At 42.2% G+C, this 24,926-nt stretch overlaps 2 protein-coding genes across 3 annotated transcripts in view; one reads left to right on the forward strand and one right to left on the reverse strand.

Moving 5' to 3' along the window:
• On the forward strand, nt 1-24,757 carry LOC120943492 (immunoglobulin superfamily member 6-like). Its single transcript, XM_040356827.1, has 6 exons — nt 1-119; nt 8,881-9,201; nt 11,307-11,410; nt 13,307-13,360; nt 23,125-23,205; nt 24,441-24,757. The coding sequence occupies exons 1-6, from the start codon at nt 56-58 to the stop codon at nt 24,492-24,494; spliced, it is 678 nt and encodes a 225-aa protein (XP_040212761.1). The 5' UTR covers nt 1-55; the 3' UTR covers nt 24,495-24,757.
• Nucleotides 1-24,926, reverse strand: part of METTL9 (methyltransferase like 9) — a 54,415-nt gene that overhangs the window by 7,724 nt on the left and 21,765 nt on the right. Inside the window, exon 5 of one of the 2 annotated variants that reach the window (XM_040356825.1) lies at nt 1,096-1,143. The exons of the other annotated variant lie outside the window; for it this stretch is intronic. Within the exon in view, the coding sequence (XP_040212759.1) occupies nt 1,096-1,143 (48 nt within the window). The remainder of the gene's footprint in view (nt 1-1,095; nt 1,144-24,926) is intronic. 2 annotated transcript variants of the gene reach the window in all.

Consider the following 24,926-nt stretch of genomic DNA (forward strand, 5'->3'; position numbering starts at 1 on the left):
CTTATCCTCATATTCACTTCCTCCTTCAACCCAGCAGAATCAAGTCATATGAGAAATGGACAAGCTAGGGCTAAGTACACTCATTTTGCTAAAGATCATCCTTCTATACTACCACTGTGGTAAGTGCAGTACATCGCATATATTCCTGCTTATTATTTGTACTACAAAATGCAATAACTATTTTTCCTTTAAACCGTCTTTTACATATTACCAGAAAATTACAATACACTTATAATGGCAAGCAAAAGCCAATTTTTTTTCTACTTAATTTTATAATGCAGAAACCAGTTGTTGCATGTTATCTTTTGAGATATACATACCATATTCCAAAACTTCTTTTAACACTGCTTAATGTCAGTTTGTGCATCTTTTCCCCAATGACCTAAAGTATGGGACTTGGCAGGACTCAACCCAGAGCATGGAAAAGCAGTCTTCAATTATTCCCTTTTAACCCATAAAATGAGAATGTGCAGTGGCAGAACATGAAAAGTTAATTTGAAAGCGTTCAAAGTCAGATTTAATTGAAATAAATTTACAGTCTAACCTCTAAGAATATTCAAGCTAAAAAGGTGAGTCTTTTAAACGGAATGTCCAAATGGCAAAGTAGGAAACAGGTTTGGAGTCCTGAGTACTTTTGTTGTGGCTTTTTGTTAAAGGAGTTGTAAATAAAATCCTTTTTTTTGCTGAAATGACTGTTTACAGGGTATAGAGACATAATAGTTAACAGATTCCTTTTAAAAACGATTAAAAATTGATAAAAATCAATCATATAATGTACCTGTAGTTTCTAGTTTCGTTTTTGCATGTTTCCTGCCTCTGCTGTACAGAGCCAATACAGGGCAGTGATGGTTTGGAAAACGAAAGTGATTGGTGCTGAGGGGTTTTAGACACACAGTAATCACATCTCCTTGATTAGTGACCACAGAGAGAAAGCTCCCAGTACTGTGGTTATCAGGAAACAGACAACCAGGAAGTGTGGAAATCAGAGAAGAATTACAGCAACTTGAGAGCAAAAAACAATGGGGACATGAAAACAGCACTGCATTAAGGTAAAGGAAGCTATTAAGATATAAAAAAAAAAAATCCTTTACAAACCCTTTAAGAGCTCTTTACCCGTCTGATCAGTTTCTGCATTATATATCCCTGGAAAACATGAACTCATTACATATAGTTTGAATGTGAGCTGCTGTTGTTTTAGACATAACAATTATTAAACACATAAATGGTAATACATTGACAAGAATCTTATTGTCCTATACATGCGTGTCTGGCAAAAAGTCAGTTGTCCTTTGTGCTCTGCATTTTCTAGGCAGTGTGCTTTATATGAACAGTATGTATCAGAGTTCCCACTTTGTGTAAAAAGTGGAGCATACCGAGTCCTTCATGCGATTATCATGTCCCTGGCAGGTAACACCATAAGCCATTTGGCCAACATGACCCTGGTACAGGGCCCTATATACTGTAATCATCACTAGCAGTGTTCAATATGCTTGACATGTTCCTAGCAAACAAATACTTGTTGGCCTAATATATGCCAGCAGGATGCTCCATATGCTTATGTCCCTAGCTAAATGTCCCATATGCTTAGTGTGTTTGGAAGGTTGTCATGTTTTCATTATGTACCTTGGCAGTTATTCAATTTACCTTTGGCATAATAATCCATGTGATTTATGTGCGTTCTTTGTGCTCTTTATGACTCTAGCTCAGCTGATGTCTGCTATGAGTATGCTCCATGAGCTTCTTGTTCACTACTACCCTAGAAAGCAGTGCCCCTGCGCCATATTGACTGCTGATGATGTATGAACAGTGGCCAAGCAGGACAGGTGGATGTAGGTGTAACATAATGTAAGTGCAGAATGCGATGCATGCTGTGTGGACAGACCCTGAGAAATCCAAGTCTTACAGTTGACCAATCACTTTGAGCAAAGTATATACAATGTGTCAGTAACACTTCTCAGAGAGAGTGGCATCTTTGAGCTGAGCCTTTTGTTGTCAGAAACCCTTCAAAGAGAGGATTACATTTCTTGGCTATTAACTTAAAAGTTCATCCCTCAGGGACAGTCACACATGTTCACATTCTGAATAGAGATTATAAATGAAAGGGCCTTTAGAATTTTAGAACACACTAGTGTTGACCTATTGTTTTAACCACTTAAGGACCGGACCAATATGCTGCTACATGACCCAAGGGGTTTTTACAATTCGGCACTGCGTCGCTTTAACAGACAATTGTGCGGTCATGCGACATGGCTCCCAAACAAAATTGGCGTCCTTTTTTTCCAACAAATAGAGCTTTCTTTTGGTGGTATTTGATCACCTCTGCGGTTTTTATTTTTTGCGCTATAAACAAAAATAGAGCGACAATTTTGAAAAAAATGCAATATTTTTTACTTTTTGCTATAATAAATATCCCCCAAAAACATATATAAAATATTTTTTTTCCTCAGTTTAGGCCGATACGTATTCTTCTACCTATTTTTGGTAAAAAAAAAAAAAAAAAACGCAATAAGTGTTTATCGATTGGTTTGCCCAAAATTTATAGCGTTTACAAAATAGGGGATAGTTTTATTGCATTTTTATTAATTATTTTTTTTTTTTACTACTAATGGCAGAGATCAGTGATTTTTTTCGTGACTGCGACATTATGGCAGACACTTCGGACAATTTTGACACATTTTTGGGACCATTGTCATTTTCACAGCAAAAAATGCATTTAAATTGCATTGTTTATTGTGAAAATGACAGTTGCAGTTTGGGAGTTAACCACAGGGGTCGCTGTAGGATTTAGTGTTCACCTAGTGTGTGTTTACAACTGTAGGGGGGTGTGGCTGTAGGAATGACGTCATCGATAGAGTCTCCCTATATAAGGGATCACTCAATCGATGCAGCGCCATAGTGAAGCACGGGGAAGCCGTGTTTACATACGGCTCTCCCCGCTCTCCACCCCCGGGGAGCGATCGCGACGGAGCGGCTATAAACGAATAGCCGCGCCGTCGTCCCGGATCGCTCCCCGAGGGAATCCGACCGCCGCATGTAGCGGGGGTCCCGATCGGACCCCCCACCCGCTAGAAGGCAGGGACGTACAGGTACGCCAATGTGCCATTCTGCCGACGTATATATACATGCGGCGGTCGGGAAGGGGTTAAGAAAGAAGCCTACAAGGCATTTATGTTGCAGAGATGTAATAAAGTGGTCAAAAAGGTTCAGTTGACAAAATTGTTGAAGAATGCCTTCTTTTCTATGGCCCTTATATTGCTTATTGGCAGAATATGTGTGCATATGAGAAAACTGTACAGCAGGTGTTAGGGAAGGAGCCTAAAAAATAACTGTAAAATCATATTGGGAGTTTATGACAATCTCTCCATAAACTTGATAGAACGGTCCTTAAACTATATGAACACAGCCGTGGCTCATGATGTGCCATTAAATCTAGGCTTTGACCTGATAATATAGAGTGGATGTGCACAACAAAATGTTTTAAAAAGGTGTTGTCAATGTGTCAAAATGCAAAAGACTAGGCACTAGCGAATAAATATATTGCTTGTATTTTACCCAGTAATTTTTCTAGTTATGAAAGTAAAAGAAGGAACATCTGATTCATTGCTCAACACTTTTTAAACAAACGTTCAGCAACTGTAAACTCATTATGCTTGAGCTTCATTTATTTCCCTGCAGTGTTTGTCTGTGAATCTATAATGTTAAAGTGGAGCTCCACCCTAAAGTGGAACTTCTGCTCATCCATCGGAAACCCCCAACCCCCCCCCCCCCTCCGGTGTCACCTTTCAGGGGGATGCAGATACCCGGCAAAGACAGGTATTTGCACCCACTTCCGGGAGTCCTCACTGCGAGGATTCTGCTGGTAGTGCGTCACTTCCCGTCCCTGCCCGTTGTGTTCTGGGAAACGCTCGGCTCCCAGAACACAGCGGCAACCAGTGAGGACGGCGCTGCACGACTCATGCATGCGCCATAGGGAATCAGCAGTGAAGTCGGCGCGCTTCACTTCCCGATTCCCTCACCGAGGATGGCGGTGGGGCAGCAGATAGACGAGCGTTTGCTCGTCTTTTGCTTCAGACGTCGCTGGACTCCAGGACACCTGTCCTAATATTAAAAGCCAGCAGCTGCAGGATTTGTAGCTGCTGGCTTCTAATATTTTTTTACAGCGGAGCTCTGCTTTAATGAGCTAGAAATGGAGCTTTCCTGCATAACTTTAGAGTAGCAACTACCGAATTACAGTCACTGATTTATAAGGATCCACTGCTCCAAAAAGAAAGGGAGAGCCGATCATCGTAAAGTCACTTTTGGTTAATTAAAGCTTTGCTAAGAACACATTTTTTCCCCCCATTTTGGATAGAGATGGGGAGGGTTATAAACCCTGTCAGTTTTTTTTCTTTTTGCCATCTGTGACCTGTTGAGAATTCCCTTCACTTCCTGTCCCAAAGCTCAAAGAAAAGAGGGGAATCTCTCTAAAGTGAGGGAATACCAAGCATGCCCCCAGGGCCACCAGAATTAGTGTCCTCATTGGAAGATTTCCCCTCTATTCTTGTAGCTAGATTCAGGTACCTTGCTGCATCTTTGCGGCGGCGTATCGTATTTACACTACGCCGCCGTAAGTTAGCTAGGCAAGTACTGTATTCACAAAGTACTTGCCTGCCAAGTTACGGCGGTGTAGCATAAATGGGGCCGGCGTAAGTGCGCCCAATTCAAATTAGGCTGAGGGGGCATGTTTTATGTTAATTGGGGGTGACCTGACGCGATTGACGTTTTTTTCGAACGGCGCATGCGCCGTCCATGTACATATCCCAGTGTGCATTGCGGCAAAGTACGCCACAAGGACGTATTGGCTTAGACGTGGACGTAAATTACGTCCAGCCCTATTCACGGACGACTTACGCAAACAACGTAAAATTTTCAAATTTCGACGCGGGAACGATGGCCATACTTAACATTACTAGTCCAGCTATTTGATGGAATAACTTTACACCTGAAAATGCCTTACGTAAACGGCTTATCTTTACTGCGACGGGCGCACGTACGTTCGTTCGTGAATAGGCGTATCTATGCATTTACATATTCTACGCCGAACTCAACGGAAGCGCCACCTAACGGCCAGCCTAAATATTGCACCCTAAGATACGATGGCGCAAGCTGTCGTATCTTAGATCGGTTTAAGTGTATCTCAGTTTGAGAATACACTTAAACTTAGGACGGCATAGATTCCGAGTTAGGTCGGCGTATCTACCGATACGCCGGCCTAAGTCTTTGTGAATCTAGCTATTGGTATCACTTTCAATGGTATTTTCTTTCACTCTCAACGAAAAGGGTACACAGAACAAATTTTATATATATATATATATATATATATATATATATATATATATATATATATATATATATATATATATATATATATATATATATATATATAAAAATAAAAAAGCAATATCCCTAATGTGGGGGGGGGGGGGGAATGCCTCTAGTGACACTTTAAAGCAAAGCAATGCACCTCCATTTCACCGGATGCCAGGAAAAAACTCTCATGCATTTCACTTGTGACATATGTGAGGGCAGTTTCCTGGAATGTAGGTGCATCACTTTCTGTAAAAGGGAAGATGTAGGTGCATCACTTTGCTTTATTACACTGAGCCTAGGTTCACACTGACAGCGATTTGGACGATGTCATTGCCGGCAATAGCTGTTAATTTGGCATGCAATTTAACATGTCAATTCGCATCAATGTGAACATTACTTTAAGGTGGCTTTTGTGATGAGCATCTCTTTTCGAGCGTTGAATTTCTGCAAGTTTAGTGGGTCGCGATTATGGAGGGCCAGCTCCCTGCAGCCAGGGCAGAGGAATGTAACCTGCAGCAGAGCATTAGTTTGCAAGCATACCAAGACTTAAAACGGAACTTCACTCTCTCAATCAGCATTGACCATTTTAATCCCTATGCTGCTGACATTATTAAACAGATAGGAAAGATCATCTTTACTTGTTATAAACTCTTTTTTTCACAGTTACTGCCATGATTTTTTATATAATCACACACATAGGTTGGACTTGATGGACTTGTGTTTTTTCAACCTCACCTACTATGTAACTATGTCTTACATCCCTGAAGTTTTTGAAGGGGAGGAGGGGTTTTCTCAGCCAAGCAGACCCTCCTGCCTGCATGCCTGAGCTATGGGCAGATAAATTCCAGGAAGTAAATGTTATATGAAGCATCTGCCTGTATTCACGTTGGTGACAGCTAGGAATGCGAGGGGGTGTATTTGAAAAGTGATTTTTCAGCAAAATAAGTCATGGAGACATGGATGGATAGGGAGTTTGCTTTGAATATTAAAAATGAATTAAAATAGCATTTTTTAGTTTGTGGTGCTCAGATACAGTGTAGGTATTATAGCTCAGCAGCATGACAAGCATTACTTTTGCTGAATTTACATTTTAACACATGTAAAAAGACAAAGCCTATGGATGAAATGATTAGGGGGAAAAAAAAAAAAGCAGAATACATACTTCTGCTTTACTAGAATAACAGCTTTCCAAGAACATAGCTGCATCTAGGAGAAAGGAAATTCTGCAATCTTATCACCTTGCATGATGTGCATTACACTTCAGCTCACTGTAACTGGGTCTGATTATTCTGCCTTCTCTTCTTAGTTCCCAGACTAGAAGCGCAGGATTTCCAAACACAGCTTAGCTAAGTTTACCTTCCCTGGCTGTTAAAACTACTTCTAATACACTGTGCAATTAGAACATGGTAATTAGCAAGTTGGCAAATGTATATTATGATGATAGAGAGAAGATGTATAAAAAGAAGGATGTTATCCTGTCCAAAAGCAAGATGACCAATTCACTTTTATATGGGCAATGCAGTATAGAGAGTATGTTATGCATTATATAACTGGCATCCATCATCAGCCAACATGAAGCCAAGATGTGACTCTCTGCAAATGCATACTTCCATAGATTATGTTATAGTTGTGAGAATTCTCTAGACCACCAAACACTACACCCAGAGATATAGTAGCCTTTATGCAGTAGTGACTATATTTTTCTTTGGGATTTTATGCCTTCAAGCAAATCTTAGGGTTTAGTTCACCTTTACCAAACAATTATGCAGTTAAGGGGTACCTGTAGATAAAAACAATATGTGCAGCTTTGACTAAAGTCAAATAATGCCATTGCCATAGGTGTAGGCATTTACGCACTTCCAGAGACCGGACTGAAAAACTGGCAGAGATGGCATCATCCCAACCTGCCTTGTTGCTAGGATGCTGCGAAAACATTACCACCCGTGGAAATTAAGACCCCTTCACATGTGCTCTCTCTCCCCTGTCACAGTAGCTCGGAGGTCAGCGATGCTGAGAGAGCAGAAATAGTCAACCATACATGTGCAGAGGTTGATGAACTCGCTCAGGTGATGGTGGAGATGAGCAGTAAGGGCTGGGAGCGTCTTAGCAACAAGGCAAGACAAGGATGATCCCATCTCTGGCAGTTTTTCAGTCATGCTTTGGGAGAAACGTAAATGTCCTACACCTATAGCAAGAGCATTACGCAACTTTAAGCATCGAAATTTAATCTGTGTGTAGCCCTCTCTGTTCAACAGAAGCCAACTGTTAAATCGTCTATCGAACAGTCCTGTTGGAAAACGTGCATTAGATGAGCCTCTGTGCTTATTAATGTATACTGACAGGGGAGAAGTCCCTGTTGTCAGAATAAAATAGCGCAGCGGGATAGATTCCTGCATCCACCTTGCTTGTGTGGATGCAGGAATTTTTCTTTTCTTGTTACCCCACTGGTTGACAATGTGCATACAGTTTAAATTAGATGTGCACGCAGCTTGTTTTCATCACCAAAGATGCCCCTTACCCATATAGGCAGTTTTTTGGCAAAGGTGAACTATGCGCTAGAAACAAAGTTTTCCTTGTAGCAAGTCCCCTTCTGCACTGCAAGGGTTAACTGCTTATTATGTCTTTGGGATGATGAGTAAGGTAAATTACTTATATTCCTTACACCCCCCCAGCTCTTCTCTGCTGTCCGATGTTGTCAGAATGTGGATAGACCCTTGATGTTCTCACATATCCTTTAAGGATCAGCAGTACTACATTGTAAGTTCACCTTTGGGAACATGTTACAGATTCCATCTGTATTTGGGGTGGAACATGCAACACGTTCCAGCAGCTGCAACCTCCAACCCCCCACCCCCCTCCACAGTGGAAGGCAAGTAAAAGACTTAAAGCGGAGCTCTGCTGTAAAATATTATATATATATATATTAAAAAGCCAGCAGCTACAAATACTGCAGCTGCTGACTTTTAATAAATGGACACTTACCTGTCCTGGAGTCCAGCGACGTCAGCAGCAGAAGACGAGCAATCGCTCGTCTCTCGGCTGCCCCCACCGCTATTATCAGTGAGGGAACCAGGAAGTGATGTGATGCGGCTTCACTACCCGGTTCCCCACTGTGCATGCGCGAATCGTGCTGCACCATCCTCACTGTTCCCGCTGTGTTCTGGGAGCCGTGTGTTTCCCAGAACAGACACGGGAAGTGGCATAATGCCTGCAGTTTCCCGCAGAGTCTATGCCCCGAAGTGGGTGCAAATACCCATCTTAGACAGGTATCTGCACCCCCCGAAAGGTGCCGATTGTGGCACCGGAGGGGGGGGATCTGATGAGTGGACGTTCCACTTTAGGGTGAAGCTCCGCTTTAAGGGGTACTATGGAGGGTGTCTGATCCCACTAGGGATAACTGTACTAAACATACAGGGTGTCTTTTAGGACAGATAACATGGGTTCCCATGCCTACATGTCCAATCAGCCATCTATGACTAACTTTACAACTGCTCACCAATGTAAAAGAATGTCGTTTCTTTTTACCACCAGGTGTCAAAGGCTGTCAGGTGACCTTGAAACAAGAGAAAAACAAAGCAACCCAATTATGGGAAACTATTACATTATCATGTTGGTACAACGCAACAAACTGCCCAGATGAGATAGAGGTATTTTGGTTTCGGTTTCTTGCTTCCAGCCAGGAAAACCTGTCCAAAGGTAGTGATCGGTTCATTATCAGCAAAGATTCCAAGAATCTGGAAATTAAAAGTGTAACAGCACAGGACAGTGGGATATATTTTTGTGGCATAACACATAGAAATCGGCAACCTACAAAACAGAATATTGGACAAGGAACAATACTACAGGTATCAGGTAAGTTTTCAGTCAGCCACTAAGGATCTATGTTTGTTAAAAGACCTCCCCATCCCATACCCAACCAATCGCGCTAGTTGACTTATTATAACAAGCATCTGTTTTGCACTCTGCCACTGGCTTGTCCTGCCTGTGCCCTTTTTCCTGATCCATTCCCCAAAAAATAAATCAGTAGTCGACATCTGCGTTGGCTCTCACGTATGCACGGTATGAGATCCAACATGGTTCGTTATTGTTGCTATGTCACCAGTGCCAGGAAATGAGAGCAAGAAAAAATAAATAAAAAATGTAGTTCATTTTACAAAGGACATGGAGATGTTTAGAGATCAGCATGCACTGAGAATTGTGGGCTTTAGGGGTGGGGGAAGGAAGGTCCACCAGACTGTCCTGATTACTAGAGAATATTGTTGTGTCTATAGTCATTATAAAGCTTAAGAAAGTGAACATATATATCTGAGCAATCACATATGTTGTCACCATCTGGTAAATAAAAAAACAATCCATTTCCTTTTTTATTAAATGAACAAACATGCCCTCTGGTGGTCAGTGCAGGATCTAAACCCTACAACAAAAACTATACAAATTGCAGATTAGTAGTCCTTAGATGTGGTAGCAGTATTAGTATTCTTGTGTCCCTGTAACTCTCTCCTGTTAGAACAGGAAATATATTTGCAGAATCACAAAGAAAAAAAAAGGGGGGGGGGGACAAAAGCCTGAAAAAGAAAAAAACATATTTATATATTCCTTCACTTCCTGTCCAGTAGACATGAGTAAGTGAATGGAAATCTCTCCATGTGAGGTAAATGTACTCTTAAAGAGGAGCTCCAGGCTCATTCAGAAAACATTAAAAGTTAGCAGCTACAAATACTGCGGCAGCTGACTTTTAATATTAGGGCACTTACCTGCCCAGCAATCAAGAGGTATCCTCACCCAAGTTGATTTTTCAATTGGGTGCTGTCGCCGCCATCTTGAATAAAGGGAACCGGCAGCTAAGCATTGTGACTTCACTGCTGGTTTTTCTACTGCGCATGCGCTTTGTGAATGGGCCAGCAGCAGGGGAAGGAAGGAAGGGGTTCCCCACGGTAAACTGAGCCAGAAGTGGGAGCGAGTACCTGTCATAACCAGGTGCCCACTCCCCCTTGGATGGCTCCTGTGCAGTTTAAAGGTTAAAGTGCAACTCCAGCCAATTCTTTGCTTTAAAAACTTTTTCAACAGGATAAAGACAGGCACAAAACACAATCTCCTTAGAGAAAAGAGAAAGGGTCACAATGTATCAAAATCTTTTATTGCCGTGTGTGCCTTTCTGCATGGTGACAAATCCCCCCCCCCCCTCTTCTACAGCCTGCACAGTGAGGGGGATGTCTCCCCAATGGGGTCACACAGAAGAAACAATCTGACAGACTCTTCCAAACTGCAGAACAAAAAAATTGGCTGGAGTTAGGCTCTAAAATCCCTGAATTAAATAGAGCTCAGATCTTCAGGAGTAAAACCAGTTGGAAAAACTTGGCCAATCCTTCATTATTCCAATGTTATAATGCACAGATAAGTGCAAACAATCACGAAACCCAAACTTGCATATGTATTGCAGTTTTAAAAAAAAGTTAAAGTTATGTGAATGCTAATCATGATGTATCCCTCAGTGTATTATAGCAGGGGTTCCCAATCCCCAGGTCGGTAGTAGTCTGTGCCCTTTAGGAACTGAGCCATGCAGGAATTCACAACATGGAAACAGAGCTGCCGGAAGACTTTAATGCTTCAGCAGTTTTTTATTGCTGGCTGCAGTAGGGGGCAGTGTGGTGCGCAATTCAGCACATCACAGGGCTCCTCTTTTTTTCTTTGTTTTGTGCAAAACTTTATTTAACTGATGTGTAAAAAATGTACACTTCATTCATGGCGTTGTACAGCAGCCATATTCTACGTTGCAGTGTGAATGGGACACATAGGAAACAATTGTTCCTGTGCACAGAAGGTTTTTGTCTTAACACAGAGAATGCACTGAAAGAAAAAAATAAGAAAAACTACATTTACAACCACTTGTTGGAAAAAAAACATTTGTGAAACTAAAAATAACGTTGAATTGGTAATTAATGTCTTTTGCATTGCAGATGGATATAAGAAAACATTTACAGCGGGAAAAACTAGTTTAATTTTCATTTGTACACTGCTATTTGTATACTGTGTTACAGTATTTTCATACTATGCTTACAGGGTAAGTCATTCTCTAATTCACATTACATATGTTGAGACTTTCCAACCATTAGATCACTTTCATCTACAGGCCTGGCCATGTCAAACGGTCATGTTGCCCTGAAATACAACGCAATTTCATGCCTGATATTACTATATATCAAAGCAATTCTGTGCCATATTCTGGGGCAAAATACAAACTTGAAAACGTATAAAAACTTTTCATCACAACGTCCAGATGAAAAAGAGGAATAAAAATGTAATACAGTCTGTAAAATCCTAAAGTGGTACTAAATGCTAGGATTTTTTTGCATTCTCTACATAAAAAAAAAAAAAAAATGAAAAAAAAAAGTCCCCTTCGCCAAATATTTACCTACAGTCCCTTGTCACTGCTGATAGGTCCTACACAAACGGTGTCACTTCACCGATCTGGGTTGTAGGGGGTATTGAGGACAGTAGAGCAATGTCCCCTGCTACTGTCAGTCAAATTGCTGAAAGGAGGAAGCAGGGGCATGGTTTGCTGTGCACTGTATGCGTCTATGGACACACACAACACTGGCTGGAAATACGCACACAGTGGTGCCTCCTTTAAGTTTTAAAAACATATTGTGCAGAGACCTGTATTTTTCTGCACCCGACAATAATAGTTAGTAACATGTGCCCTGTTTACACAAACACTGGGGTGATGTACAGAGCAAATGCATTTCTGCATTTTTGTGCCCAGCTATGCACATAAACACAACTGTTATACCAGTAAAAGGAAAAAAAAAAAAAAGTATTGGTCATAAGAGTAAATTTACACATGTGCACGTTTTTTTAGTCTGATCACATTCCGTCTCATCACTTCCTCTTCCCTTTTAGGGTTCAGGCACACAGACCTTTGCAGGTGCAAGGGAGCTCTAGGGTAAACTAGAGCTGCACGATTAATCGCAGAGAGAATCGCGATCTCGATTCTCCCCGCCCGCGATCTCCCTGTGGGATGACCCGCGATTCTTCCGTGTTCACCGCTAGTTCCACGTAACCAGCGTGGAATGCAAATGCCGCCGATTTTGAAACCGACGTCAGCAGCCTGCGCCGCTGGATAGATGTCTGAGCTTCTCTCACAACAGTAGTTTGTATCCATGCGCCACCCAGTGGTTGCCGGCGGTACTGCTCCTGATGTATTAAACCTTCTTACAGTTCTGTACAACTGTGTGTATCCATGCGCCACCCAATGGTTATTCTGCTTTTTTCATAGGAGTTATATGATCTTTAACATTATAGACATATCACTGGTCTCTTTTTTTATATATTCATATTTTCAGATAAATCACAGGTTTATTATTTATTTATTTTTTGGGGGGGGGGGGGGGTCTGGCATTACATTTTTGAGAATCGTGAGAGAATCGTGAACTTTTGTCTAAGCAAAAGAATCGCGATTCTCATTTTGACCAGAATCGTGCAGCCCTAGTGTAAACCCCCCAGCCTGAGTAGCTGCAGGTAGCATGTACAGCCAGCCAAAGAAGTGCATGGCTGTACGCATTTGTACTTGTATTTGCCAAGCTCTTTTGCATCAGCATTTACCTGTGCAAGTTCATGACATTTATCTGATCACAAAAGTTCTTTGGCTGACTGTATACACTACCTGCGACTGCCATGAAAATACTCCTGGTTGGGCAGTCATACCTATGGAAAGGCTATCCCCATGCTGAAGGGGAGGGGGATGATATAAAGAATAACTACAAAAAAAAAAGTACACCCTTGCTACCACTGTACCACAATTGATTTTAAAAGTAATTTAGAAGTTTCGTTTAAAAGTATGCAGTACTATCGGATAATTATTTTATTAGTCTTATTTACTTTTATTTAATCAAGTATTAAACTACAAATTATTATAAAAATATGTAGACAATAATCCTGACTTATTTTTTTAATCTAGTCAAAGGGCAAGTTCTGCAATCTGAAAGAAGACAAGGACATGAATCAAACTGGTGTAAGTGAAAACTGTATTGCTTTTAAACGACAAGCGCCAACAATCATGTGTACAGCTTAACCACTTAAGGACCGCCCCACGACTATATACGTTGACAGAATGGCACGGCTGGGCACATGGACGTATATATACACATCCTTTTTAAAGTGCCCAGCCATGGGTCGCGAGCGACCCGGTCCGAAGCTCCGTGACCGCGGGACCCGATCGCCATGGGTGTCCCGCGATCGGGTCACAGGAGCTGAAGAATGGGAAGAGGTGAGTGTAAACAAACCTTCCCCGTTCTTCTCTGTGGCAGCGTCAGTGATCGTCTGTTCCCCGATATAGGGAACAACGATCACTGACGTCACACATCCAGCCCCGCCCCCTACAGTAAGACACACATGAGGTCAAACTTAACCCTACAGCGCCCCCTAGTGGATAACCCCTTCACTGCTATTTTCACAGTAATCCGTGCATTTTTATAGCACTTGTCGCTGTGAAAATGACAATGGTCCCAAAAATGTGTCTAAAGTGTCCGATGTGTTCGCCATAATGTCGCAGTCATGAGAAAAAATAAAAAAAATATCGCTGATCGTCGCCGTTGGTTAATTATTAATAAAAATGCCATAAAACTATCCCCTATTTTGTAAACGCTATAAATTTTGCGCAAACCAAATCGATAAACGCTTATTGCGATTTTTTTTTTTTTAACCAAAAATAGGTAGAAGAATACGTATCGGCCTAAACTGAAGAAAAAATTGTTTTATATATTTTTTGGGGATATTATAGCAAAAAGTTAAAAATATAGCATTTTTTTTTTTAAATTGTCGCTCTATATTTTTGTTTATAGCGCAAAAAATAAAAACCGCAGAGGTGATCAAATACCACCAAAAGAAAGCTCTATTTGTGGGGGAAAAAAGGAACGCCAGTTTTGTTATGGGGCCACGTCACACGACCGCGCAATTGTCAGTTAAAGCGACGCAGTGCCAAATGGCAAAAAGGGGCAAGGTCCTTAACCTGCATAATGGTCCAGGTCTTAACCAGTTAATGTAAACGGGCCGCTTTAAAACCTCTCCTAAGCCATTTTCTATTTAAAGCAGAGTTCCACCCAAAAGTGGAACTTCCACTTTAAGCACTCCTCACCCCTTTACATGCCACTTTTTTTTTGGGGGGGGGGGGGGGCTTCGGTAGGAGTGGGACTTCCTGTCCCAATTCCTCCTTCCGCCCAGGGACTGCCTAGGTGACTCCTCCTGTCGCCTTAGGTGGCCCCTTCCCTAGGCGATCTCCTGGGACAAGTGACAGGTCCCAGGAGATCGCCTGTCCACTCCTAGTACGCAGCACGAATCCGGCCGTGAAGCCGAAACCTGTCACGGCCGGGTGCCCACAGTCTGAATGGAGGCACTGGCAGAGTGGGGGGGGGGGGGGGGAGAGGAGCGACGTTCACATGAAACACATGGACAACAGGGTGCAGTTTATGGAAACCAAAATGGAGGAATGTACCGAGACAGTAAATGATTTAGTAGATGCATGCAATGACCAGAAAGAGGACTCTCTCTGGATCAAGGCGAAGCTCGCAGACTTGGAGGACCGCTGAAGGGGCGCAATAACGTTAAAATATGCGGGATCCCTGAATCCATCCAACCCAAAGAGCTGCACAACTTTGCTACCACACTGTTTTTTACCATGCTCCTGAAGCTCTCCTCAATTGAGCTTACAATTGATCACATACATAGACTGCCCAAACTGCGCCATCTTGAGGCGGAGGTTCCCCCTGATGTGCTTTTGCATGTCCACTTCTTTCAGGCAAAGGAACAGATCCTTATGAAAGCCAGAGAGTTGTCGCCACTCCCGGCGCCATACTCCGATATTCAACTTTATGATGATCTATCTCAATATATACTCCAAATGAGGAGACAACTGAAAACCATAACCAAAGCCATGAATAATCACAAGCTTATCTACAAATGGCGCCACCCAGCGACCATTCTGGTCTCATAACGGTATTCCCCATACCATCTCCACCCTGGAAGGAGGAATGAAACTACTACATTCATGGGGCATCCTGCCGGATCCCTCGCACAATCAAATGGATCCCAATGCCCCTCCTAATCCATTTACCTTTGGCGCTGATCGAGGGAAACACAAGGGAAAACACCGCTGACCTCCGAGCCCTAACACTACTATTCTTAGCGTATGACCTGGTCCGGTCTGGATATGCGCTTGAACACCTGCTTACTGAACTTTCCCCGTTACTGGTCAGCTGCTCACTAGAGCGATTCCCGCTGACACACCTGTGCTCGTTTTGTTTTTCTTTGTTCCTTGGTTGAAAACTAAATTTTTTCTTTTTTTTTTTTCTCGCTTGCATACCTCTGCCAAGTTTGTACAGTCACCTGCTCCAGGTGACCTTAGCGAGCAGACACAGCACTTGTTGAGACTCAGTTTTAACGTGTTTTGTACCCCTGTAAAACCAGGCACCGACTCCTTATCTGATCCGCTAAGGAACCAACTCGAGAGTGCTCATCTACGACTGACTTCTTAAATTTTACTGCACCAAGCGTCCACACTGAGTAATTGCATCCACCCTACACCACCTCACCACGTATCATGGGGATCACCATACTTTCCCATGAAACTGTGACGTGCTCTGCGTCCAGGAGACGCACCTCGCTTTGGAAGCTTCTCCTAAATGCAAACAGACAATTCCCACATACCTTCCAGTCATTCTTTTCTAAAAAAAACAAGGAGTTATGATCGCCATCAGGAACACTGTCATCTTCAAACTGCTGAACACTGTTACTGACCCGGATGGGCGGTATATTATCCTGGTATGTACGCTCAACAACGTGCTTTACACCCTGGTCTCCATCTATGCCCCAAACCAAGGTCAAATTACTTTTCTTAAGAAAACTCTGAGAGATGCTCGGAAAATCCAACAAGGTCAATTATTGGTGTGTGGTGACCAATATAGTCCCGAACAACGCCATGGACTCCACAGCAGGAACAAAAAGAGGGGTTTCTCCTCTAGAAGCATTTATTACTGCCAATGACTTGTTTGACATGTGGAGGTGCTGTCATGCGAGTGAGAGAGATTTCACATTCCTCTCGCCGCGTCATAACACCTACTCGCGTATTGATTTTTTTTTCAGCTGACAATCGGTTGTTACATAAGATCTCTGACTCTTCTATTCATGCCACCACCTGGTCGGATCATGCCCCTATTAGTCTTACCATCTCTGACGACTTGCATCAACCCAACTCCTATATCTGGAGGGTTAATAATTACCTACTTACCACGCCGTGTTACTCCTCTCCTATTAAATAGAAATTGGAAGAGTATTTCTCGCTCAATCAGGGGTCCGTATCCGATCCGTTGGTGGTATGGAATGCTCACAAAGCTGTCATTTGAGGGGTGTTCCTTCAAATGGGCGCCAGAGCTAAGAAAAAAATAACCCAACGTCTAGATGAACTTACAGCAGACATAGCCGCCACTGAAGCCCAAAATAAAAGTAATCCCTCCCCGTTCCTACAATCTAAAATATTCACGCTACGGCACGACCTAAGGGCCCTTCTTCTTGAAAAACACGTGAAAGCTTATAAAACATTTTAAACATATAAAACAAAGGCCACTTCATACACTACAGGGAACAAGGCAGGCAAGGCAATGTCCCGAGTTAAAGGTCACAGAGCCAAAACAAAAATTCCCTACGTACATCACCCTCACACAAACGAAAAACTCCTTAAACCCCAAGAAATAGCAGACGCTTTTAGTCCATACTATGCAGATTTGTATAATCTCAAAAGGGGACCCAACCACCGCCCAACCCTCGCCTGCTAGGATTCAAAACTTCCTAGAGACAATAAATCTACCATCTGTAAACCCCCAACAACTCTTAGACCTGAACTCCCCCTTCACGGTCAATGAAATTCTTTCAGTGATAGACAAATTACCCAACGCCAAATCCCCTGGCCCAGACGGCTTCACTGGGGACTATTATAAACAATTCAAAAATATTCTGGCCCCCTACAATGTCCCAAACGTTTCATTTAGCTACTACATCCACATCTTTTCCTCCTGAAATGCTCAGAGCCATGGTGGTGACTTTGCCCAAACCAGGCAAGGAACCCACCTCTCCACTCGCCTGGTTTAGTGAAGTTTCCCATTACAAAGTCAATGAATCTAAATTGTATATACTTGACCTAGGCCTGGACGTACCCACTAGCCAACGACTCAAATCACAATTCCCTTATGTTTACATACCTAGGCATCCAGCTGACTAAATCTACTAAAGCACTGCTCTCAACTAATTATTTACCGATCCGCACTAAACTACAAGCCGATCTCACCAGGCTGGCGTCCTTTGAATTTTCTTGGATGGGACGCCTAGCAGCGTTCAAAATGTTTCATCTACCCCAAATACTATACCCATCTATAACTATTCCCATACCTCTACCTCTTAGTTACTTTAAATCCCTACAGACGATTTTATCCAAATTTATTTGGCAAGGTAAGAAGGCCAGATGCGGCCACTCTCAGTTAATTAAACACCGCATGGCGGGAGAATTGGGATATATTGATTTTCATGACTACTACATGGCCTCTATCCTCACTCAAAAGGAGTGGTTCAGGTCCTCCCCCCCCCCCCCCCCCCCAACCACGATGTGGGGACAAATGGAAGCAACCATGGTACCAGGAAGTAATTTATCCTCATGGCTATTTGCTTCTCTATTAGGAAAAAAACTATTACCCAACTATCACCAACCATAGCAGCGACCATCAAAGTATGGACCAAATTTTCCAAACTCTCATGTTCCCACCCTAATCAATCCACGTTACCTATTCCCATTGACACCTTGCACCATCTCATAGACTCATCATCTTATGCAGGATGGAAAAGCAAGGGAATTAAATCTTTGTCAGACCTAGCAGACAAAACGAAAACTCAAACCATTTTCCACGCTCCTAACGGAACAAAATCTTCCAAATTCTGACAGTTTCTTATATATTCGCACCCAACATTGCCTTGCCTCACTCAAAACTTGGTCATGGAAGATCCCTCAGATGGCCTGGATCTTCATCAAATCCCCTACAGATTTGCGGAAGGGCATCTTTGTTCTATAACATTCTACACCAAAAAACAACCTTTCCTAGTTCTACAGCCCTACTGAGATGGGAGAAAGACCTAGGTCAAAATTTCTCACATCTCAAATGGGAAAAGGCTTGCCAATCCACCTACAAAGCAACATGTTGTTCATCCCTTTGGGAACTTGCATTTAAATTAACATATCGTTGGTATTTGACCCCGGAGATTGTCCAAGTTTAGCACAGGACTATTGAATTCCTGCTGGAGGAACTGCGGGCATAGTGGTGACCTACTTCATACATTCTGGAAATGCCCCAAACTCAAACTTTACTGGCATTCAGTTTTCAAGTTAATATCTGACATAACCGAACTCCCAATAGAGGGAGGACCCTCACTCGCCCTACTATACCTTGACATAGAACGGTTCCATAATCCGATACGGCACATCATAATCCATATACTTCTGGCGGCTCGCCTTAGTATTTCCAGAAAATGGAAAAACCCTGATCCCCCCACGATCACTGATGTAATCCGAAACACTCATGAGCACTTCACTTATGAGACAACCCTGGCACTGAGACATGGAAACAAATTAAAACAGTTCCATCTGTGGCAACAATGGATTGACTGGACCAAATCTCCTACACTTGCCAAAATGTTCAACCTATAACTTTGAAAGGATTTAATTTTTTTCTAAAAATGGATTAAACTGTACACCTGGAAGCCTCTAAGCGAGGACAGGTGGAGTATTTTAGCCAGGCACAGTTTTGATCCCCTCTAGGGGTGCTTGGGTGAAATTGCTCGCCCTCCAGCCGGACATATCTAACATAACTCTATATGACCTCATCTTCCATCAGCTGCCTTGGTCGTCTACAATGTTCATTACACTATTGATTATATCGAATCTACCGCACTACTGTTCTAGCGGCACATTTCATGTTGTATACTTTTGTTACTTTGTGACATGTTACATGTATGTTCCTAAAAAAGGAAAAGTTCTTTGTATTGTATTCACTACTTTGTTACTTTTGAAACATGACAATAAAAACCTATAAATAAAAAAAAAAAAAAAAAAAAAAAAAAAAAGAAGGATAACAGAGTGGAGTTTAGGGGCAGCTGAAAAAAAATGCCCAACTGCTCCTAAACGTCTGTTTACCAGCAGCAGTGTACATGAAGTCTTAGCCATCTGGTCCTGGTGAAATCACAAAATAAATCACCAGGACTTAATGGCTTACACCCGAGAGTCTTTATAGAACTTAGCCAGGTTATAGCCAGACCGCTGTTCCTAATTTTTTGGACAGCTTACCGACTGGAATGTTACCAGCCGATTGTCGAAAAACCCCAGGGGGCACCCATGTTTAAAAAAAAAAAAAAGGGGGGGGGCTTTAGAGAGACATACCTGGAAACTACAGGCTAGTCAGTCTAACATTGATAGTATGTAAATTATCGGAGGGGATGATAAGGAACTACGGTATATGCAAGAATTTGCTGATGAAAACAGTATTAGTAGTATTCAGCATAGATTAAGAAAGATAGCTCTTGCCGGACCAATCTATGAACATTCTACGAGGAACTGAACTGTCATCTAGAGAAAGGAAGGCATGTGGATGTGGTGTATCTGGACTTTGCAAAAGCATCCGATACGGTTCTCCATCATTGTTTAATTTGCAAACTGAGGTCTGTCGGTATAGACCAGGGGTCTTCAAACTACGGCCCTACAGTTGTTCAGGAACTACAATTCCCATCATGCCTAGTCATGTCTGTGAATGTCAGAGTATTACAATGCCTCATGGAATGTGTAGTTCCGCAACAGCTGGAGGGCTGTAGTTTGAAGATCCCTGGCATATACCATAGGGTAAGCACATGGAAAACTGGGGTATGTTCAGAGGGTGGTGATAAATAGCAAGCACTCACAAATGGTCTGGCGTGGTAAGGTTCTGTCTTGGGACAAATTTTGTTTATTTTATTCATAAATGATAAAGAAGTTGGAACAAATAGTTCTCTCTCAGCGTTTGCTGAAATACAAAGCTAGATAGGGCAATCATTTCACAACAAGATATGGAAACCTTACAGGAGGACCTCAATAAAATAAAGGGGTGGACAAATACATGGCAAATTAGGTTTTATGTTGAAAATGTAAAGTAATGCATTTGGGGGCTAAAAACATGAATGCACATTACCCGCTAGGGGAAGAACCTTTGGGGGAATCCAGGATTGAATAAGATTTGGGGGTTCAAATAGACCACAGGCACAGCAATAGCATGCATTGCCAAGCTGCAGCGAGACAAATATTAGCATGCATTAATAGGATATTAAATGCAAATTTTTGTTTAAAAATAACAAGCATATTATACTTACTGTATTTATCGGCGTATAACATGCACTTTTCCCCCCTTAAAATCAGGGGGAAAACGTGGGTGCGTGTTATACGCCGATATCGCTTTCTTTTTTACCAACAGGGTGGGTGGGGATTGAGCGGCTGTGTCATGCCGGCCGTCCCGCCTCTCCTAGCCCTGGGACAGCCCGCTGGCATACTATGAGGCCTCATGCACACTGGACGTTAAAATAACTTTATAAAAACGCTAGTAGCTTTGCAGTGAGTTTTTCAACTTTTTTCAATAGTGTTTTTCCACGTTAGCATTTAAGCGTTTTTTTGTTGAAGAAAAAAAAATTTTCTTTTTTCTTTTTAATGGATCAAAAAACGGTAAAAAAACGCTGGCGAGTGACGTTTTTGAGCGTTTATCAGCGTTAGAACGTTTTTACAGCTGAAAAACGTCTCTCAGAACCCACAAGTTTTTTTTTTTTTTTTTTACTGCTCAAAAACGCCACTGCCCAAAACTGCTGATAACAGCCTATGTGTGCATGGACACATAGGATAACATGGAGAGTTTATCGACTGTAGAAAAAAACATCTACTGACAAAAACAGTTGCTGTAAAAACGTCCAAAAACATCCAGTGTGCATGAGGCCTAAAGATTACAAAGAAATCACTGCGAGTCCCTTCACATCCTTTGAAGGGTCATAGCCCGCACATACCTCATTCTCCCTGTTCTTTCTGGCCACTCTCCTCCTCCAGCTCCTCCTCCCCCTCCGAGTGTAGTTTAAGATTGGAGGAGGAGAGCCATCATGTGACCAGCCGGAAAGAACAGTGACACAGTATGTACGAGAAGTGACTGGCAGTGATTGTTTTACAACTTTAGAGTACGCTGAAAGTGCTGACCCAGGAGACTGGGGGTCTCCTGGGAGTGCAAGGGGGCTGTGCAGGGGGAAAATGCTGTGCAATGTAAAGAGGAGCTACATAATGTGCGGGGGATCTGTGTAATGTGCAGGGGGGGGGGCTTTGGTCTGTGTAATGTGCAGGGGGGGGGGCTTGGTCTGTGTAATGTGCAGGGGGGGCTTTGGAATGTAAAAGGGGCTGTTGAAAGTTTTTTTCCTTAAACTTTCCTCTTAAAAGGTATGGTATCTGCTCTGTGCAGTGGTTTTTGCACAGAGCAGCCCAGATCGTCTTCTGGGGTACCCCACCAGCGGTCCTGGCCTCCCTCTCCTACTGCCAGGAGCCGCTGCTTCGTGTGTCTATTCACAAACAGAGCACGGCTCAGCCTGTCCCCATCTTAGTGCCTCACTGGCTGTGATTGGCAGGAGCCAATGGCTACCACTGCTGAGGAGGGAGAGGCCCAGGAGAGCCGAGGCTCTTGTGCACATCGCTTGATCAGGCAAGTATTAGGGGGGGGCTGGGGTTATCATGCTGCACACAGGTGGTTTTGCATGAAGGTAAAACACCTTGAGCCTTTACAACCATTTTAAAAAGAGGGTTTACTGAAGAGATAAAACTATCATCTTTACCACTTTACAAGACTCTGGTACGACTAAATCTTGTGTATGCCATTCAGTTCTGGTCACTAGTCCTCAGGAGGGATGTGCTGGAACTGGAGAGAGTCCAGAGAAGGGCAACATAGCTAATAAAAGGACTGGAGGACCTCTGTTACTAGGAACAACTACAAGCATTAAACTGGACACTTAGATATGATAGTGATAAACTGTACAAATATCTCAGTGGTGAGTCTAGCACAGAGAGAAAACTATTCAGCTTCAGGGATCTTAAAAACACAGAAAGTTTAAAGCTTAAAGTGGTAGTAAACCGCAGTAGAAGAAGAAGAAAAAAAAAATCCCCTGCAAGGCAATTGCATATTGTGCTAGTATGCATTACGTACTAGCAAATTATGGGACACTCGCCTTAAAATGAAGCCCTCCAGAGGTGCGCTGTCACTGTTGAGAGGGCTTCCTTCCAGATACGCGACCTCCATCTCCATGAGTGTCTGGGGGCACAATACCATTTACGACATTCACTCTGAATATCTCCTAAACGGTGCAAATTTAGGAGATATTCACAGTACCTACAGATAAGCCTCATTATAGGCTTACCTGTAGGTATAAGTGGTATAAGTTTACTACAACTTTAAACTGCGTACTGGGTTCTCCACTGTCAGAGTAGGAAGGATGTGGAACTCCCTTCCACAATCAGTGGTGTCAGCGGGGAGTGTCAATAATCTAAAGCAAACTATTAGATGAGCATCTTGGCGACGCAACATACAAGGATATGGGAATTATTATTAACAAACACATGCACACACCTTGAATTAGATGGACTGGTGTCTTTAACTCAACCTTACCAGCTATGTAAATATATTTGTTTTTGCATTACAGAGAAGCTACAAAACTAGAAGGATTTTCCAGGCAATAGCACAGGAATACCATAGGAGATACGATGGAAAAACACAGAAACGAGTAAGTCACAGTTACAGAACATACTTTGTTTCTATGTTAGTTTCTTGGAAAGATAATGAAAAAAAATATATATATATATATATAAAAAGTAACTTCACATGAAATGGGAGCAGAGGTCTTTACTTCCGCCAAGCACTGTTGCAGAAAGAGTCTTATGAACTGGCCATTTTAAGATGAATAATCTTTCCACTAGTTCATGTATGGGGACACCTTAAAAGCAGAACACTAGCCAAAAAAAAGATAACAAATAGCCCATTAACAGATAAAACAGAACTAGCCAGAGATGTTCCGCCACTAGATGTGCTCAGTTCTATGGCCAGCATCATTCAACCCACTTCCTGTGAGCCCAGGTCTTCATGGACCCATTCCAGCCTGTGACTGCACAGTGAAAGAAGCAGCAGCAGAGTGATGAGTTCATCGTTTTGTCTCTCTGCATTCTCTTGTTAATACGTAAACTGATTGGCTCCTTGTGCTGCTTCTAACTCTTACTCAACAGTTCTGCTGTACAGGGACTGCAAGAGGCTGATACCAGGTCAAATTTAGATATGGCACTGCTTGTATTAAAAAAAGAAAAGAAGTACATTTGATGATGTATTATTGATTACAGAGCTGCATTCATTTGTGTCTATCTGCCTAGAGTTCAGAAACATCGAGATGTGCCCACAGATGGTTCGAATCTCTGCTGGTTCAGCAAGGACTGTCTGACATTTGATCCACCTTTAGGCAGGCTGATTGTACCCAAGTCGATCCATCAATCGACTTTGGTACAACCAGCACGTTGAATCTCCAGCATGCGATTACTGCCAGCGGCAATAATTAATCAGAAGTCAAATCTGTTGCAATTTAAGGGCCCGGTGGCCAAAAATAACTTGAGCCTTGGCACAGTTACGACCTTGGATAACAAAGAGATTCTTTCTGGTGGATAAATACATACCCAGTGCTCAGTAACTTGTAAAGAACATCAACTCACTTGTTCAGGGTATTTATGTTTACCACACCAAATTACACTGAGCAAAAGGATACAAGACCAGCAAGATGCCAACTTCTGGAATAGAAGGCAGGGCTTAGCAGCTATAGTTATAGAAATCCCCTGAATAAGGAAACACTACAGAACTGCAACACTTAACTCATATAGTACTGACAATAATTAAAGTCCAGTTTATAAGACCTAATTCTTTAGTGCATGAGAATCAACAACATTTTTAATCTAATATATATTTTTTATATTTCAACAGAACCAGGTAATAGAGAATGATACCATCTATCAAAATACAAGTTATACGCACTGAAAGCCATAAGGACGACACTCCAATTATGATGCATGTTGGAGAAGATGCCCCACTAAGCGTTTTATAAATCCCTGAAATGTCAAGCTCTGATTAGCATATATGCGCATGAAGAGTGTAAGTGTGGGTGCGCGCGCGTGCATGAAGAGTGTGTGTGCATGAAGAGCGTTAGCGCATGCAAGCAATTAGTATATGCATCAGCAATTGTTGCCTAATGCTTATTTAATTCTTTTGTGTAATAGTAAAGTTCTGACATTTACTTTTCAGAGAGTGTGCTCTTTATTTCATTTTAAAATGTATATCCTAGTTACAGCTATAACAAGAAAAAAAAATTCAATGCTTATTTAGAGAAAGTAAAAAAAAAAAAAAAAAAAAAAAGGGATTAGCATGAGTTTATCAAAGCTCAACTCCGGAAAATTAAAAATCTACACTTGC

Source organism: Rana temporaria, chromosome 6, assembly GCF_905171775.1.
Source record: "Rana temporaria chromosome 6, aRanTem1.1, whole genome shotgun sequence".
Classification (NCBI taxonomy): Eukaryota; Metazoa; Chordata; class Amphibia; order Anura; family Ranidae; genus Rana; species Rana temporaria.

What these genes read in the sequence shown, in the direction of transcription:
- LOC120943492 (XM_040356827.1), top strand. Translation starts at nt 56, where the DNA reads ATGGACAAGCTAGGGCTAAGTACACTCATTTTGCTAAAGATCATCCTT. An exon ending in CCTTCTATACTACCACTGTG is followed by an intron (nt 120 to 8,880) that starts GTAAGTGCAGTA and finishes TTTTACCACCAG; the next exon opens with GTGTCAAAGGCTGTCAGGTG. An exon ending in ATGGAAAAACACAGAAACGA is followed by an intron (nt 23,206 to 24,440) that starts GTAAGTCACAGT and finishes ATATTTCAACAG; the next exon opens with AACCAGGTAATAGAGAATGA.